The sequence below is a fragment of the Anser cygnoides genome, chromosome 3, assembly GCF_040182565.1.
Source record: "Anser cygnoides isolate HZ-2024a breed goose chromosome 3, Taihu_goose_T2T_genome, whole genome shotgun sequence".
NCBI lineage: Eukaryota > Metazoa > Chordata > Aves > Anseriformes > Anatidae > Anser > Anser cygnoides.
In genome coordinates this window covers 51,864,816-51,878,488 of record NC_089875.1, presented here as the reverse complement: position 1 = coordinate 51,878,488, position 13,673 = coordinate 51,864,816, and the positions used below count along the sequence as shown (strand labels likewise).

The 13,673-nt window shown below is 35.2% G+C and overlaps 1 protein-coding gene across 3 annotated transcripts in view; it reads right to left on the bottom strand.

The window, feature by feature from the left end:
• Window positions 1–13,673, bottom strand: part of ADGB (androglobin) — a 118,497-nt gene that overhangs the window by 39,519 nt on the left and 65,305 nt on the right. For all 3 annotated transcript variants that reach the window (XM_066994174.1, XM_066994175.1, XM_048067872.2), the window contains 5 exons: window positions 13,047–13,188; window positions 10,630–10,744; window positions 7,972–8,139; window positions 5,753–5,891; window positions 660–854 (listed from right to left, as the gene is read on the bottom strand). In XM_066994174.1, the coding sequence (XP_066850275.1) occupies window positions 660–854; window positions 5,753–5,891; window positions 7,972–8,139; window positions 10,630–10,744; window positions 13,047–13,188 (759 nt within the window). The remainder of the gene's footprint in view (window positions 1–659; window positions 855–5,752; window positions 5,892–7,971; window positions 8,140–10,629; window positions 10,745–13,046; window positions 13,189–13,673) is intronic.

The window sequence follows — 13,673 nt, the reverse complement described above, 5'->3', positions numbered from 1 at the left end:
GAAATACTAAACTCTGCCAATGACATTTAGGTTTCTTAAAGCCTAAGTTCAAATTGTTATTTGCTATACACATTAAAACAAAAAACAAAACAAAACAAACAAACAAAAAAAGACCAAGAAAATAAAACACAAATACACATGAATGTACAGACTGAGAAACTCTCCAAATGTATTACTTTATTAATTTCCTTAGGATTCTGTCATCACAGGTGTCCATACACATTTTCCTGTAATTTCTACTGTATGTCTCATCACAAATCAACATGACAGTGTTAAAATATAGTTTAGAAAAACACAGACAAACCTACTTGTTGCAATGATGTAAAAGAAGGACACATACATATTTAAAACCTTTACTTGCTTTTGTAGAAAATAAACATTTAACCCAGCTCTAACCTAAAACTATCTTAATGTAGATTCTGCTTTAATATTTATGGAAATCAATGGCAGTTGTCTTACATTACTTTTTAGAATCATATGTGCTAAGTGGCTAGGTTGAACACTTCATAGATTTATATGAGATTATTCATTGAACTATAATGTTCTACTGCATTTTGGTTCACTTTAACCAGGTATAATTAGGAACCAAATCTTTAAATATTTGAACAAGATGAAGCATGAAATATTTTTTTTTAAAAAGCTACTTTTAAAGGACACACCTGGTTTTCTGCTGTTCAGTACTTTCCTCACATAAGCCCCCCTCCAAATGGCTTGGAGTTTAAGAGCCGCTGCTTCTTCTTCAAAAGTGGGAATTCTTTTCTGCCAGCTACCAGGGGAATTAACCTCAGAACTCTCCGAAGTAAGGGTGAGAGAATGAGCAACATCGTTAAAGCTGGAAGTCCTGTAGCTGCTTGCTATGAAGTGAAAAAATAAACAAATGATTTGAGAGCTATATTAGAGAAACACAGTGGTTTATGCATGACTTCCATATATGACAAAAATGTGTCTCCTAAAATTTTCCTCCTATAATGATAAAAATAGACACCACATACTGTGTAATTATAAAGTTAGCATGCAGCTACTATGCTACTGCCAAATACCAAATCATCAAGTCCTTACTTCTTTTTACAGACAGCTATTTCAGTGTATTTTTAAAAAACAAATCTTTTAATATAATTTCAAAATAACCTTCCAAACATAAGCCAATAGAATTTGATGCATCAAAGCCTAAATCTCCATATAGCTTAAGAGCCTCGTAACATTTTAAGTGATTCTATCTCTCAATCTGATCATTTTATGAAGTAATAATTTAAACATTAACATTATTCAAAATATTATATTCAGCCTTTGCTAAGGAGCTGTAGATTAAGGGTAGGATCTATGATAAAGTGGAAGCTCATTTATCTGACTCGACTTTCTGTTATCAAGGAGTTTTTGAGTGGAACAGAAATCAGTAGGATCTGAAAAATTACTAATGAACTCTCTGAAGGAATCCTTGCCTAGAATTAGCATCCTGGAAGCCATCAGTACCAGGATTTAGGGAAAGGGTATGGGGAGCAGCACTACAAGGAAGCAGTGCCAGGAGGCCAGTTTGGAACTGCAACAATGTACAGTGAGGAGGGTGAGACAGAGAGAGGGGAAGGAAACTGTGCTCCAAAATGAAATACCAACAAACAAAAAGGAGGAGAGAGCGCTGCTTGAAATGTGGGACACACTAGCTTAAGAAAAGATAATGCTGTCATCAACTAGAAGATCACACATTTCAATCTAATCTCTTGTATCAAACATTGATAAGATTGATTGCTTCCAACCATCAATCCTCATTATTGTCTTATTTCCAAACCCCAGAAAGCTTTTTTAATATCTAGTGGTTCTGAAACACTCTGTGTAGTGGTGTTACACAACACCACTTCAACAGAGAACAGATCAGAACTCAACAAGATTCACGGTACAGCCACCTTTATAAGATAGAAGCTTGTAAGCACAGAATAATATAGACTGGAGGGGACCATTGGAGGCCATCTGGTCTAATCTGTGAGGCTAAAGAATACATGGGTATACAGTCAATTAAATGTTGAGTTGTTTCTAAATATACAAATACGGTAACTTGGATGCAGTCGTGCACAGAAATGACAAAACCTTACTACTTATTCATGTGAACTGTCAAAAGTTACACCAAATCAGGGTGAAAACTGGAAACACTGATTGTGAAACACTGAATGTTTTGTAAAATTACATGTTCTTAAATATGTATTTTTTTTATTTATTTTTCAAATACATTTTCATAAGAACAAAAATATTTTGATTTGTAACATGAGTCAAAGTAATGCTAGACAAAATTAAATATTCTGATCTATAAGCTTTGTTTTGACTTCACATTTCTCAGTATTTTGTCTTTTAAACAGAGATGTGTGGTATTGTGAAATGCTTTAAATCAAAAAATATTCACTAGGGGATGCTTCAAATGATCAGCATTTGACATTACAATTAAACTGATTCATCAGGAATTTCTGACCTGTTTTATTTGTTAATTACAAGATACACTGCTATTAATAAAACTGAAGTTCTCCAAGCAGCCTAACAAAACTTAGTTCAACAGTGAAATCAGTTGCAATTTTCTCCTGATAGTGTGGATACTGTAGGCAATGCAATATAATGCTTTTATTGATTAGGTCCATTTTGCATATAGTACTAGAGAGACACTTTACATATTCAGTCAATTAGTGGCAAACCTTCCCTCCCCTGTATTGGAACTCAAGTTCGAATCCAAACAGAGTGGAAGAGGAAACAAATGTCTACAGTTATCCCTTCAGTCCCACCACATAACTGTGTGATCACCCTCTTAACCACTATTTCAAGAAAGAAAAGCTTGTTCCAGGAGAGAACAGGGCCGGTATAGGATTTCTCAAAAATGGTTTACACAGATAACCTTATAGCTAACAGCTTGACTTCTAGACAAGATAAAGTTTTAGACCAGAAGATTCTTACAGAACTGCACTCAAAAGGTACTCTACAACTTTATAGCTGGAATTTATCCACAAGAAAGAAATGTAACCTTTGAATTGTGCCTAAATGATTGTCAAGTGACCAAGACTCTAGACTTAGAAATCAGTGCCAAAGACTGAGTTAGTGAACTGGGTTGGCTCATTACAGAGTCCAAGAAAACCAGTAAAGAGTAAGCAGAGGGAGCGTGCAACAGAGAGCAGCCAAGCAGCATTGAACTGTTAAGACCGTCTCACCTTGTCCTGTGTAACGTCATCCTGATAGGCTTTCTTTTCTAAGAAGCATCACACACCTCCGTAAATTCAATATCTCATGATTCCCTGAGATTCTGCAGTCTCTTATCTACTCTCTCTCTCCAGAAAACCATAGAACAGCCATGACATGGAGAAGCAATCAGCTTCAGAATCTTCTATCTTTTTGTCATACTGCATGGACTTTCACATCTCCTGTGGCTCCTGTGCTAGCTGTTCCATAGGGGTGGATGGTATTTGGCAGACAGATCAATGTCACTAAGTTGTTTTCAGGGTGACTTCTCAGAAACTTTGCCAGAAAGGGCTACTAACTGCAGTACATTGTGACATACCTTGCCCTGGGCAAGTCTTGTGGTGTATTTAGCACACTGTGCAAAATGAATATGCTAATACAAAATGGAGGTGGCATTTAAAGTTCAGACTTGCATAGATCTACCCTCAGACACAGACAACAAAAAGATTTTACTCATCTATTACGGTACTTTACAGTGATAACTGTTAGTTTTCAAAGGATTATAATTCAAGTTGTTATACGATCTGTGCAACTAACCTGACAATGCAGCAGTGTTGTTGCAGGCCAGATAAACCAGGTCCTTCTAGGCATTCCTATAATGCATTTGCCACTTGTGCTTTCCTACTATCTACTTATTTTTTCCCCCACCATTTGGCTTGCTTTATGCTTTTTCAAATGTAGCTGTCTCCATTACTTTAGCATTCTGGGATGGAACCTGAACAAAAGCATGCACTTACTCTAATGCAATCTTTATCAAGCAGGGCAAAATATATACATCCAAAGGTAAATAAAGGCAAAGTGAAACAATTCACTTTCCAACCTCTTGTGATTTAGGTCTGGAAAAGCAACAAAATTAAAAAGATAAATTTTACACTGTAGGAAAGCTAACTGAAATAAAAATTTTCTTTGCCATATATTTCTTCCACTTTTTATGATTTAGGTGGAGAATCAAAACAAACAAACAAAAATAATCTGCCACACTATACCTTATAATTCAGTAACATGTATGACGTCTTTGCTATATGAAAACTTCATATATTCTAGCTGTGTTGATTATTCAAATCTAATGTAAAAATACCTTCTTGTTTATTGTTGACAAGTACTTAATATTGGATTTTTTTTTGGAATACAGAAATTAGTTGCACAATCATCTTGAAAAATGTGACAGGTGTCGACTTCAAGTATTGTTACAAATGTCAACAGACGGGCCCTTATAACTTTTACTTTTGTCTTAGAATATAAATCTGAAAAACACATTGAGTTATGCAGTCATTCTGTCCGACTCTTCATCTTTTGCATATCAAAAACAATAACCTTCAGAAGAGAGATTTGGAGGAAAATCCCCATTAAAGCAACAACAGAGACAAATATAGGTGCTTTCTCAAAATTTATTACATTATTTTGTCAGTAAATATATTCATGTAAATTTTAATGAAGTTTTTTTATACCGACTTTCCAAAATAAATTGACTAATGAAAGGAAAGTAATATCATTTTTTTGTTGACCAAGAGCAAAGACTTCATATTGTAAGTTCATAACTGCAGAAGGGGAAGATAAGTAACCCTGAAAGAATGATCTTTAAATGGTGAAAATGCATCTTCATGCCAATTTTTCAGATTAATTCTTTTTGTCTTGTTATGAAGCCATAAACATAAAGCTTACATTAATAAAATAAATATTAATAGATTAAAAAGTTACACAGATAGTAAAACAAGTCTATGGAAATGGAAAAGAGCCATGTATCTGGCTGCCAGGTGAACTTAATTCTAAATCCTTATGCCTCCAGCCTGCATATAAAATGAGGAAAAGAACCTGCAATGAGAGAATTATTCTGGGAAGGGGAACCAGCAAAGCCTGCACACGTTATTGCCCCATTCAGTGTCACCAAACTTCCTGTCACATTCCCTATAATATCATGATCCCTCCCACAGTACCTTCAGATAGCTAACATACCCTAATCACAGACTGGAGATGAGGTGGACAATGCTGTAGCTAGTTCCCACACTACACGTGTGACTAGCCAGAATACTAGCCAGCAAACACAATGATTTGGCAACTAATAGGCTTCAAAAAAAAAAAGGGGGGGGGAGGGAGGAAAGGGGGAGGGAGAGCTGGTAATCAATCCACCACCAAGAAAAAGAACTTGCAGTAAAGGTAGTAACTTGAGCCTTCCCTTGTTCTCATTTCATGTACACTGTAGCTATTTGAATTCATTTCAGATGATAATTTGAAAGAGATCCATGAACTGCAGTATACCAGGTAAAATAAAGTATCTGTAAGTGCTCATTAATACTGACAAATGCAATTCAAAGAAGACAAAGAGCGATTTTATAAATTAATAAAACATAAACATACTTTCTGGAACAAAGACAAGGATTAGTTCTATTATCAGATCTGTCAGAAATCTTGGGCATCTCATAGGAAACAAACCATTTCTCATTCTTAATGAACCAGGAGAGAAAACACAAGATTAGTGAAGAGTTAATTCCCTCCAAAATAAGAATGGCAGATATGTTTGAAGTGATTAACAATACTGGTCCAGTACCTGAAGACACACTGTCATCCTCAAAAATCTCAGTATCTTTAAAATCCAAAGTGAAGGACCTGAAGGCAAATTTATATCTGTAAGGAACCTTCTTGCCCAACACATATTTAATCAAATACCAAAATGCACTATTGAAAACCTAAAATCAAAAAGAAGAAAAACATTTATCAGAGAATTATTCATTTTTAAAAACTGATTTATATTGTTCGTCATTAAAGTTGCAAAAACTGTTTAATTTTATTTTTCATTACATGTTTAAGTTCCTCTCATACAGTAAATGAAAATTAGTCCTCACTGTGGAACTACAGTGCTTCATGCCAGCAATCAAGAGAAAACCTGTTTCGTATCTGACTTGTTAAATACAGGACAGAATGTAAAGCACGTTTTTATCATCCCAAAATAGTTTATCAGTCTATGTAAAGTGAGCTGATTGTCTCAGACCAGAGGATGTAAGAACACACAATTGCCATCATGACAAATGACATTCTTATTAGAACAGAGACAAGCAACTAAATGGGCATCCTGAATTAATCGATGGTACCACTATTAAAAGTAAGAATATACTGATGGATGAAAGGGGAAAACTTGGTGTCTTATTTATAGGACTAAAGTGATGTTTTCATTCTCAACACCTTGATGCTCTTTAACAAGCAGAAATGTAGTCGCTTTTTCCATCCCTAGCTAGATTAGAAATTTTAAAGTGTGTTTTTCAGAGCCTGTCTCACAATTTGAACTAAAGAACAGGGTAATAACTCAATGGAAAAATATTTATCTGATAATTTTTCTCTTTCATTGACCTTATTTCCAAATTGTTCTGCTTTCTGGAAACATTTTATCTCCAGTTATGTATAGTAATATTAATAAAAACTTCCTTTGAAAAAATTAACACTGGTGAAGAGAGAAATTACTTTAATACATGTTTATATTCAGAATCATTTTTCATTGTCTATATTAAAGATAGATTATTTCCATATTTTCATTCATGAATCACTGTTGGCTAATTCAGTGCCTCTCATTTATTCTATTTTATTTTTGTTTGTTTGTTTTTCTTATTCCTTTACAAATATATATACTGGTTTTGTGAGGGGAGAAGAGAGATGCCTCCTGAATTTTTCTTCAAGTCCCTAAGTTTTACACATTTCATAGTAGAAAATACATTTAAAATTTGTATTTTCTTTTTCAGAGGGGACTTTTTGGACTTGGGAGAGAGTCCAAAGCAATGCATTGTCCAAATGCAAGTCCAAATGCAGAGAGTCCGTGTTGGACTTGGCATGAAAATTGGCTCTTTCATAAGAGATGCACCTGGAACCGCTTATAGTTCTCCTGTTTTGCTGATTTTGAGCCTGGTATCAAGCCTTTACATCAAAAAATAGACTTAGGTGCTCTATTGTTTTAATATAATCGATTTTAAGAATATGGTGCCCTTTCTTCTACTCAGTCTTCTAAAATAAACAATCTAAACTGTGTGAACTTTCCAGTACTTTGATGAAAGTGAAACTGGAATATATAAAGCATTGACTGTAAACAAAAAAAAAGCTCTATCAGTACTGTCAACGTTTACATAGACATTAAAATTACCATACCTTCTTATATCACGTTTTTGTTGCACTCTTCATAATAATGAAAAGTTACAGTACAGAGGTCTACACAGAAAGTGTAACTTTTTTATCATGTATACAAAGACCATTGAATTAATCACACATACACAGCATAAAAGTGAAATAAGAATGTGGCAGTTTCAAAACAACACAAAATAAACTTGGAAATGGCATGCCTGAAACAAAAATTCATTGCTGTCTACAGGAACATATGTTGTATCAATGTTTTCCTGTACCATCAATATTAGGCACAGAAAGGAATCATGTTGGATTTTTTTTTTCCATTTCAGGTAGTGTTTTTTAAATCTAAACTTAAGTCATAAAATTAAATTGCTGATGTTTCGTGCCCCAAAAAGTGCTTAATGAAACTGACAAAACCAGAGGCTAAAATTTAGAGCACGTAGCGCACATATTAAAATGTGTTCATACTAAGAGAAGATAATTATGGTACACCATTGCAAGTTTCATTTATGCATTCACTTAATAATGAATGCCACATTTGAAACTGTTGTGATGTCCTTTTTAAAAGTATAGTCATTGGTTTGAAGTAGACAACAATGTTAAGCCGTTATCTGACTTCTGTAGCCTTTAGATACATGTTCATTAAAATTGTTTGTTCACCTTGAAGTGTTCTTCAGCCATTCCAGTACCATGGAGACCAGGAGGACAGTGAGCTAGCTTCAGCTCCTTCAAGGCTTCAGAAAGTTCAGGCTTATTGCTGAAATTATTTATCACATTACCAATAGCTTTCAGGATAGCTGTAGCTTGTTCTATAAATCTGAAGCTCTCCTGGGGAAAGAGCAGAAAACCAACCATTGTTAGCAAGATTGTTCTAAGATTTTCTTTTGTTTCATTTGTAGGCTGTGATAGTATACAAGGACTTTTTTCCTGTGCTGAAGTATTAATTTTTTCTTAAATCAACTGATTGTTGTTAATTTTATAAACAAAATCAATTATGTATTCAAAATTTAAATTTAATCAAAATTCAAAACATGCAAAATTTTACTGACTTTAGCTATTGAAATGAAAATATTACAACATTATAACAGGTAGCATAATGCATATCTATTACGGATTTTATTTTTCCTATATCTTTAGTTCTAGAACATTTATTCAAAAATAAGATGCATATATAAACTTTCTACTGCAGTGTTAAGATAACTGCTGTCATCTGAAATGCACAGCATCTTTTATATTATAAAAGGGTATAGATGAGTATTTGTGTCTTCCTGAATAAAAGTCCAAATACATGCTGCCTAAGTCATCATTAATCTTCATCAGGATTTCTGTGCAAAAATGTGGACACTTTCCTGCTAATGATACTCTGAAGTAAAGGGTATAGTCTAGCCAAAAGTCATTTTTTAATGCCACAGATTCTCACATTTAAACCTCTTTGCTGCAATAAACATTGTAAATTTACCTAAGCTGTTTTAATGTCCAATTATTAGGACCCTGATTCACAGCATCACAGAACGTTTGAGGTTAGAAGGGACCTCCAGAGATCATCTAGTCCAACCCCTCTGCTCAAGCAGGGTCTCACCTAGAGCATGTTACACAGAATTGCATCCAGGCAGATTTTGAATATCTACAAAGAAGGAGACCCTACAAACTCTCTGGGCAGCCTGTTCCAGTGCTCTGTCACCCGAACTGTAAAGAAGTTCTTCCTCATATGGCGATGAAACATCCTGTGGTTCAATTTATACCCATTACCCCTTGTCCTATCACTGGTCACCACTGAGAAAAGTTTGGCCCCATCCTCTTTACATTGTCCTCTCAGCTATTTGTAGAGGTCGATAAGTTCCCCTCTCAGTCTCCTCTTCTCTAGGCTAAGTAGGCCCAACTCGCCTAGTCTTTCCTCATAAGACAGATGCTCCAATCCCTTAATCATCTTCGTGGCTCTACGTTGGTCCATCTCTAGAAGTTCTATGTCCGTCTTGTACTGGGGAGCCCAGAACTGGACACAATACTCCAGGTGTGGCCTCACCAGGGCTAAGTAGAGGGGGAGGATCACCTCTCTCGACCTGATGTCCACACTCCTCCTGATTCAGGCTAGGATCACATTGGCCTTCTTGGCCACCAGGGCACACTGCTGGCTCATGGTTAACTTGTTGTCCACCACAACCCCCATGTCCCTTTCTGCAGAGCTGCTCTCCAGCAGGTCAGCCCTCAACCTGTATTGGTGCCGGGGGACATTCCTCCCCAGGTGCAGCATGCTGCACTTGCCCTTGTTGAACCTCACGAGGTTCCTGTCCACCCAACTCTCTAGCCTGTCCAGGTCCCTCTGAATGGCCACACAGTCTTCCGGTATGTCGGCCATTCCGCCAAGCTTTGTATAATCAGCAAATCTGCTGAGGGTGCATTGTGTCCCTTTATCCAGATCATTGATGAATAAGTTGAATAGCTCTGGACCCAGTACTGACCGCTGGGGGACACCACTAGCCACAGGCCTCCAACTAGACTCAGCACCATTGAGCACAAACCTCTGAGCTCTGCCATCCAGCCAGTTCCCAGTCCACCCCACTGTCCACTCATCGATCCCACACTTCCAGAGCTTGCCCAGGAGGATCTACATTGCTATATAAATTTGTTGTTATACTCATCTTTTAATTTTATTTTACTGCACTACTGAGATCTAGAAGCTACACTCCCTCCCCATCTGTCCATGCCAAGTATTTGGGCATAGCACTTGCCAAAGAAATCTTGAAAATATAAATGTCAGTGATATCTGTCTGGAATGTATGCAACAAAGACCAAAAGCAGTAGTGATTACTCCCCGTGGCCTCTTATCTCAGTAATGAAAAATTGTTTGAATCAATTGTTTATTTTAGGGATAAAAGCTACTCCTCTGCGACTCAGTGAGTAATATGTGATCTCATGGGACAAAACAAATGTTATTGATGTGACAATTTATTTTTACTAGACAGGTACGTTTGAATATGGAATTATATTTGTACATGTATTTTACCACATGCCTCCAACAGAGAACTTATACACAATCTGACATATGTATTTCAGCAAGAGTATTTTGAGTATTCCATTCCACACTGCTGTTCTCTGTGAACTACTATACTATCTGATGCTTACTTCCACATTTATACAAGACAACTGTTGCAAAATCCAACTTGGTACTTGTTATAAAATATATTTCTTCTATCTATTCATCCATTTCATACTGAAACATAATAACTAAATGAAGATCCAACAGTACTTCACTTTAAAACTAAATAGCAGTCAGAAACAGCTTTAGCATGATGTTTGACTGGTTCTTGCTATGCATACCTTTTCTAGACTTGGAATCACAGCATCCTCTTCTCCAAAAACACATGGCACCATGCTACAGAGATGAATATGGTATCCTATGGGAGAACTTACTGTGAACAGCAGTATGTGTCGCCTACATTAAAGAAAAAAAAAAGTTTTGTTTTAAAGTCATAGTAAATCTTAGATTTTTCCTTTCATACAAACATTTGGCAAAAGTGAAATCCTTTCCTAGATTTTTCTAGCTCTTCAAATCCTGAATTCCTAATTTCTTGCTTTGCAAGAACTTCCAGGTATACGCTGTAGGTAAAATCAGAAAAGTCACTATTTTATTTGTTTATTTATTAGATTTTACTCTCTTTTCTATATCAAAATACATGATTTCAATATTTCAGGTGGATATACCCAAAATCCTTCAGTCAGGTAGCTACACTTAAAAACACATTTGCTTTAGAAAACTTTGATAGGAAGATAAATGTTCAGGTCATAAAAATAAATTAGACCATAATTTCCATGTTTGCAGCGGTAAAAAACAGAAAAATTTAACAGACGCTTGGTAGATGAACCTTTCAGATTGGTGGCTATGTGTAGCAACTGTGGGCCAAACCATCCAACTGTTATCTACTCAGGTGGCAAACAACAGAAATTCAGTATGTGTTATTGGCATATGCCCATCTTATTCTTGTTTAGCTCACCATACTCTAAAACAGGTTCCAATCATAAGTCAAAATATTCCCAACTATGGTTATACAACACTGGGGTCTCAAGCTCCTCTCTCCAGTGAGTAATTTCCTACAGTCCCTCTGAAATACTTGGGAAATCTATTGCCATTAAATAGCGAAGTTTCATGGTCTTATATCATTGTCAGAATAGCATTTAGCTCAGTAGGTTTGTAAAAGCTGCAACTTTGTTTTAAACAGAGAGAGAGCAGTGAGAATAAGAAAGGAGAGTTATATTGCTAACCACATCCCAAAAGATTTTTTTTAACCGTATCTAGTTTGGAGTGAAATGTGAGGTGCCCCCTGGCAACCAAGAGGCAGAGGGAAGAAACTGCCTTCCAGGATGAGCAAGTCATTTCTCATTTACAATGAAAAGGGGGCAGCAGTCAATAAACCCATTTGTTTCCCAAACCTGCTGTAAATTAAGGCTTACTGAAAGCCTGAATAGAGGAGAGAGATTCAAAAGTGGGATGCTTAACTTTTAGAATTGCCTGTATCTCTAGTAGCTTTGAAGTTTGCAGGTGCAAGAAGAAGAATTTATTTTGGCTTCGCAGAGGACAGGGGTATGCAAATTTGGAAACCATGCTTAGGAAATGCACGTGCCAAAGAACTAACCTACAATCAGAATAGTATCTTTTCGATATTAATCCAAATCCAGACAATTAGAGAGCTATATTAAAGATCTAATTTTAATATCAACATGCTAGTGTTGTGTGGTTTTTTCTCTATGCGTATTTATTTGTTTGTTGTTTTAAGGGATTTAAAATATATGACACATATTTGATATATACTCAATCAATTCTCTAAAGTACATTTTGTTGTACTCTAAGTATGCAGCATGATACTGATTTATATTTTAAGAAAGATAAATTATCTTAGGAGAACAGAAAAAAAAGCAAGCTGAAAATTCAGATCATTACTTTTCAAATACAGTTTGTGTCATCTTTTTGAGATAAAACTGGTGTGTTTCTATTTTTGGAAATGTAAAAGGCCTCAATGAATTAGTCAGCAACCTCCTGCTTAAGGCAAGATACAGTGATGTCATCTTCTTTCACTGGAAACATTTTCAGAAACTAACAAATATCAGAGGCTTTTGCCTTTTATCTATTTATTTTAATAATCAGGCAATGCTCTACACTACATATATGGAGTTACATATGAAGATATTACATTAAGCACATTATTACATTACGCACTAGTAATACAGTTTTGGAACAACTTTAGAATGTGAGGTAAGCTATGCAAGGCTTCTTGGATGCCACCAGAATTTCTCCTTTCATGGTTCATAAATCCTATTTTAAAAAAAGCTATGAACCTCCTGCATTATTCTTTCATAGTTCCACTAAAATTCCTAATCTTTTTATTTTTGTTGGCATTTTGAGAAATATCTCAAAATCATTCTAGTTAGAAATAATGTTATGTAAAATTTGTATTCTAGTTCATAATATTTTTGTATTAAAACATATAAACTAACAAACATGATTTGTCTTGCTAAGTACTCTTAAACAAGATCAAAAAGTTCAAAATCTTTATAAGGGCTTGGTTAATTTTTTTAAATTCCTAGCAATTTTGTAGTCTTACCAAATCTTAGCTATCAAACAGTTTGATATTTCAAAAACTTAAGTTTTAGAAAATAAAACCTTAGTTACTATATAAAGTAAAAAATCATCTCAATCCCTAAGCATAAAGAAGCTTTCAGAAATGAAGGCTCATACATACCCAACAGGAAGATTTAACACAGTAGCTTTGGTTGCATATGTATGCATCTTCAGCACATGCTCCCCAGGAGTTGCACATTTCCAAGAGAAATGTTCAACCATCAGCATTGCCTTTGAAGTACTAGAAGCTTCTTGTTTAGTAGCTATGATAAGAGAGAAAACCAAACAGAAACACCAAAACAAACAAACAAAACACAATTAAGGGGAAGGAATAACAGTAAAAATTATGTGAATAATTATGTAAAAATTTATGTGAATATATATCTACCTTACAGTCATTGAGATCTGTATATAGGCTTTGATAATGAACAGAAAAGACGTAGCCATTAAAAATACTCAGGTGATACAGAATATGGCTAATTTGTACTATTTACCAGAAAACCACGGCTAAAACAAGGCATTGAAAGAATGTGTAAATCTGATATCTTCCAAGTCACTTAAAGATGCTCTAAAACTTCTTAAAAGTTTTAGAATGCATATTCTGTTATCTTGCAAAGAAAGTGAACACATATACAAAGCTTATATTCATACTATAGTTTAGTTATTTTAACAGGTTGATTAGGTTTTGGTATTGTTTTTGTTGTTGTTGTTTAGGTTTGGTTTTAAGATTTCTTTTGGTTCTAGCTGC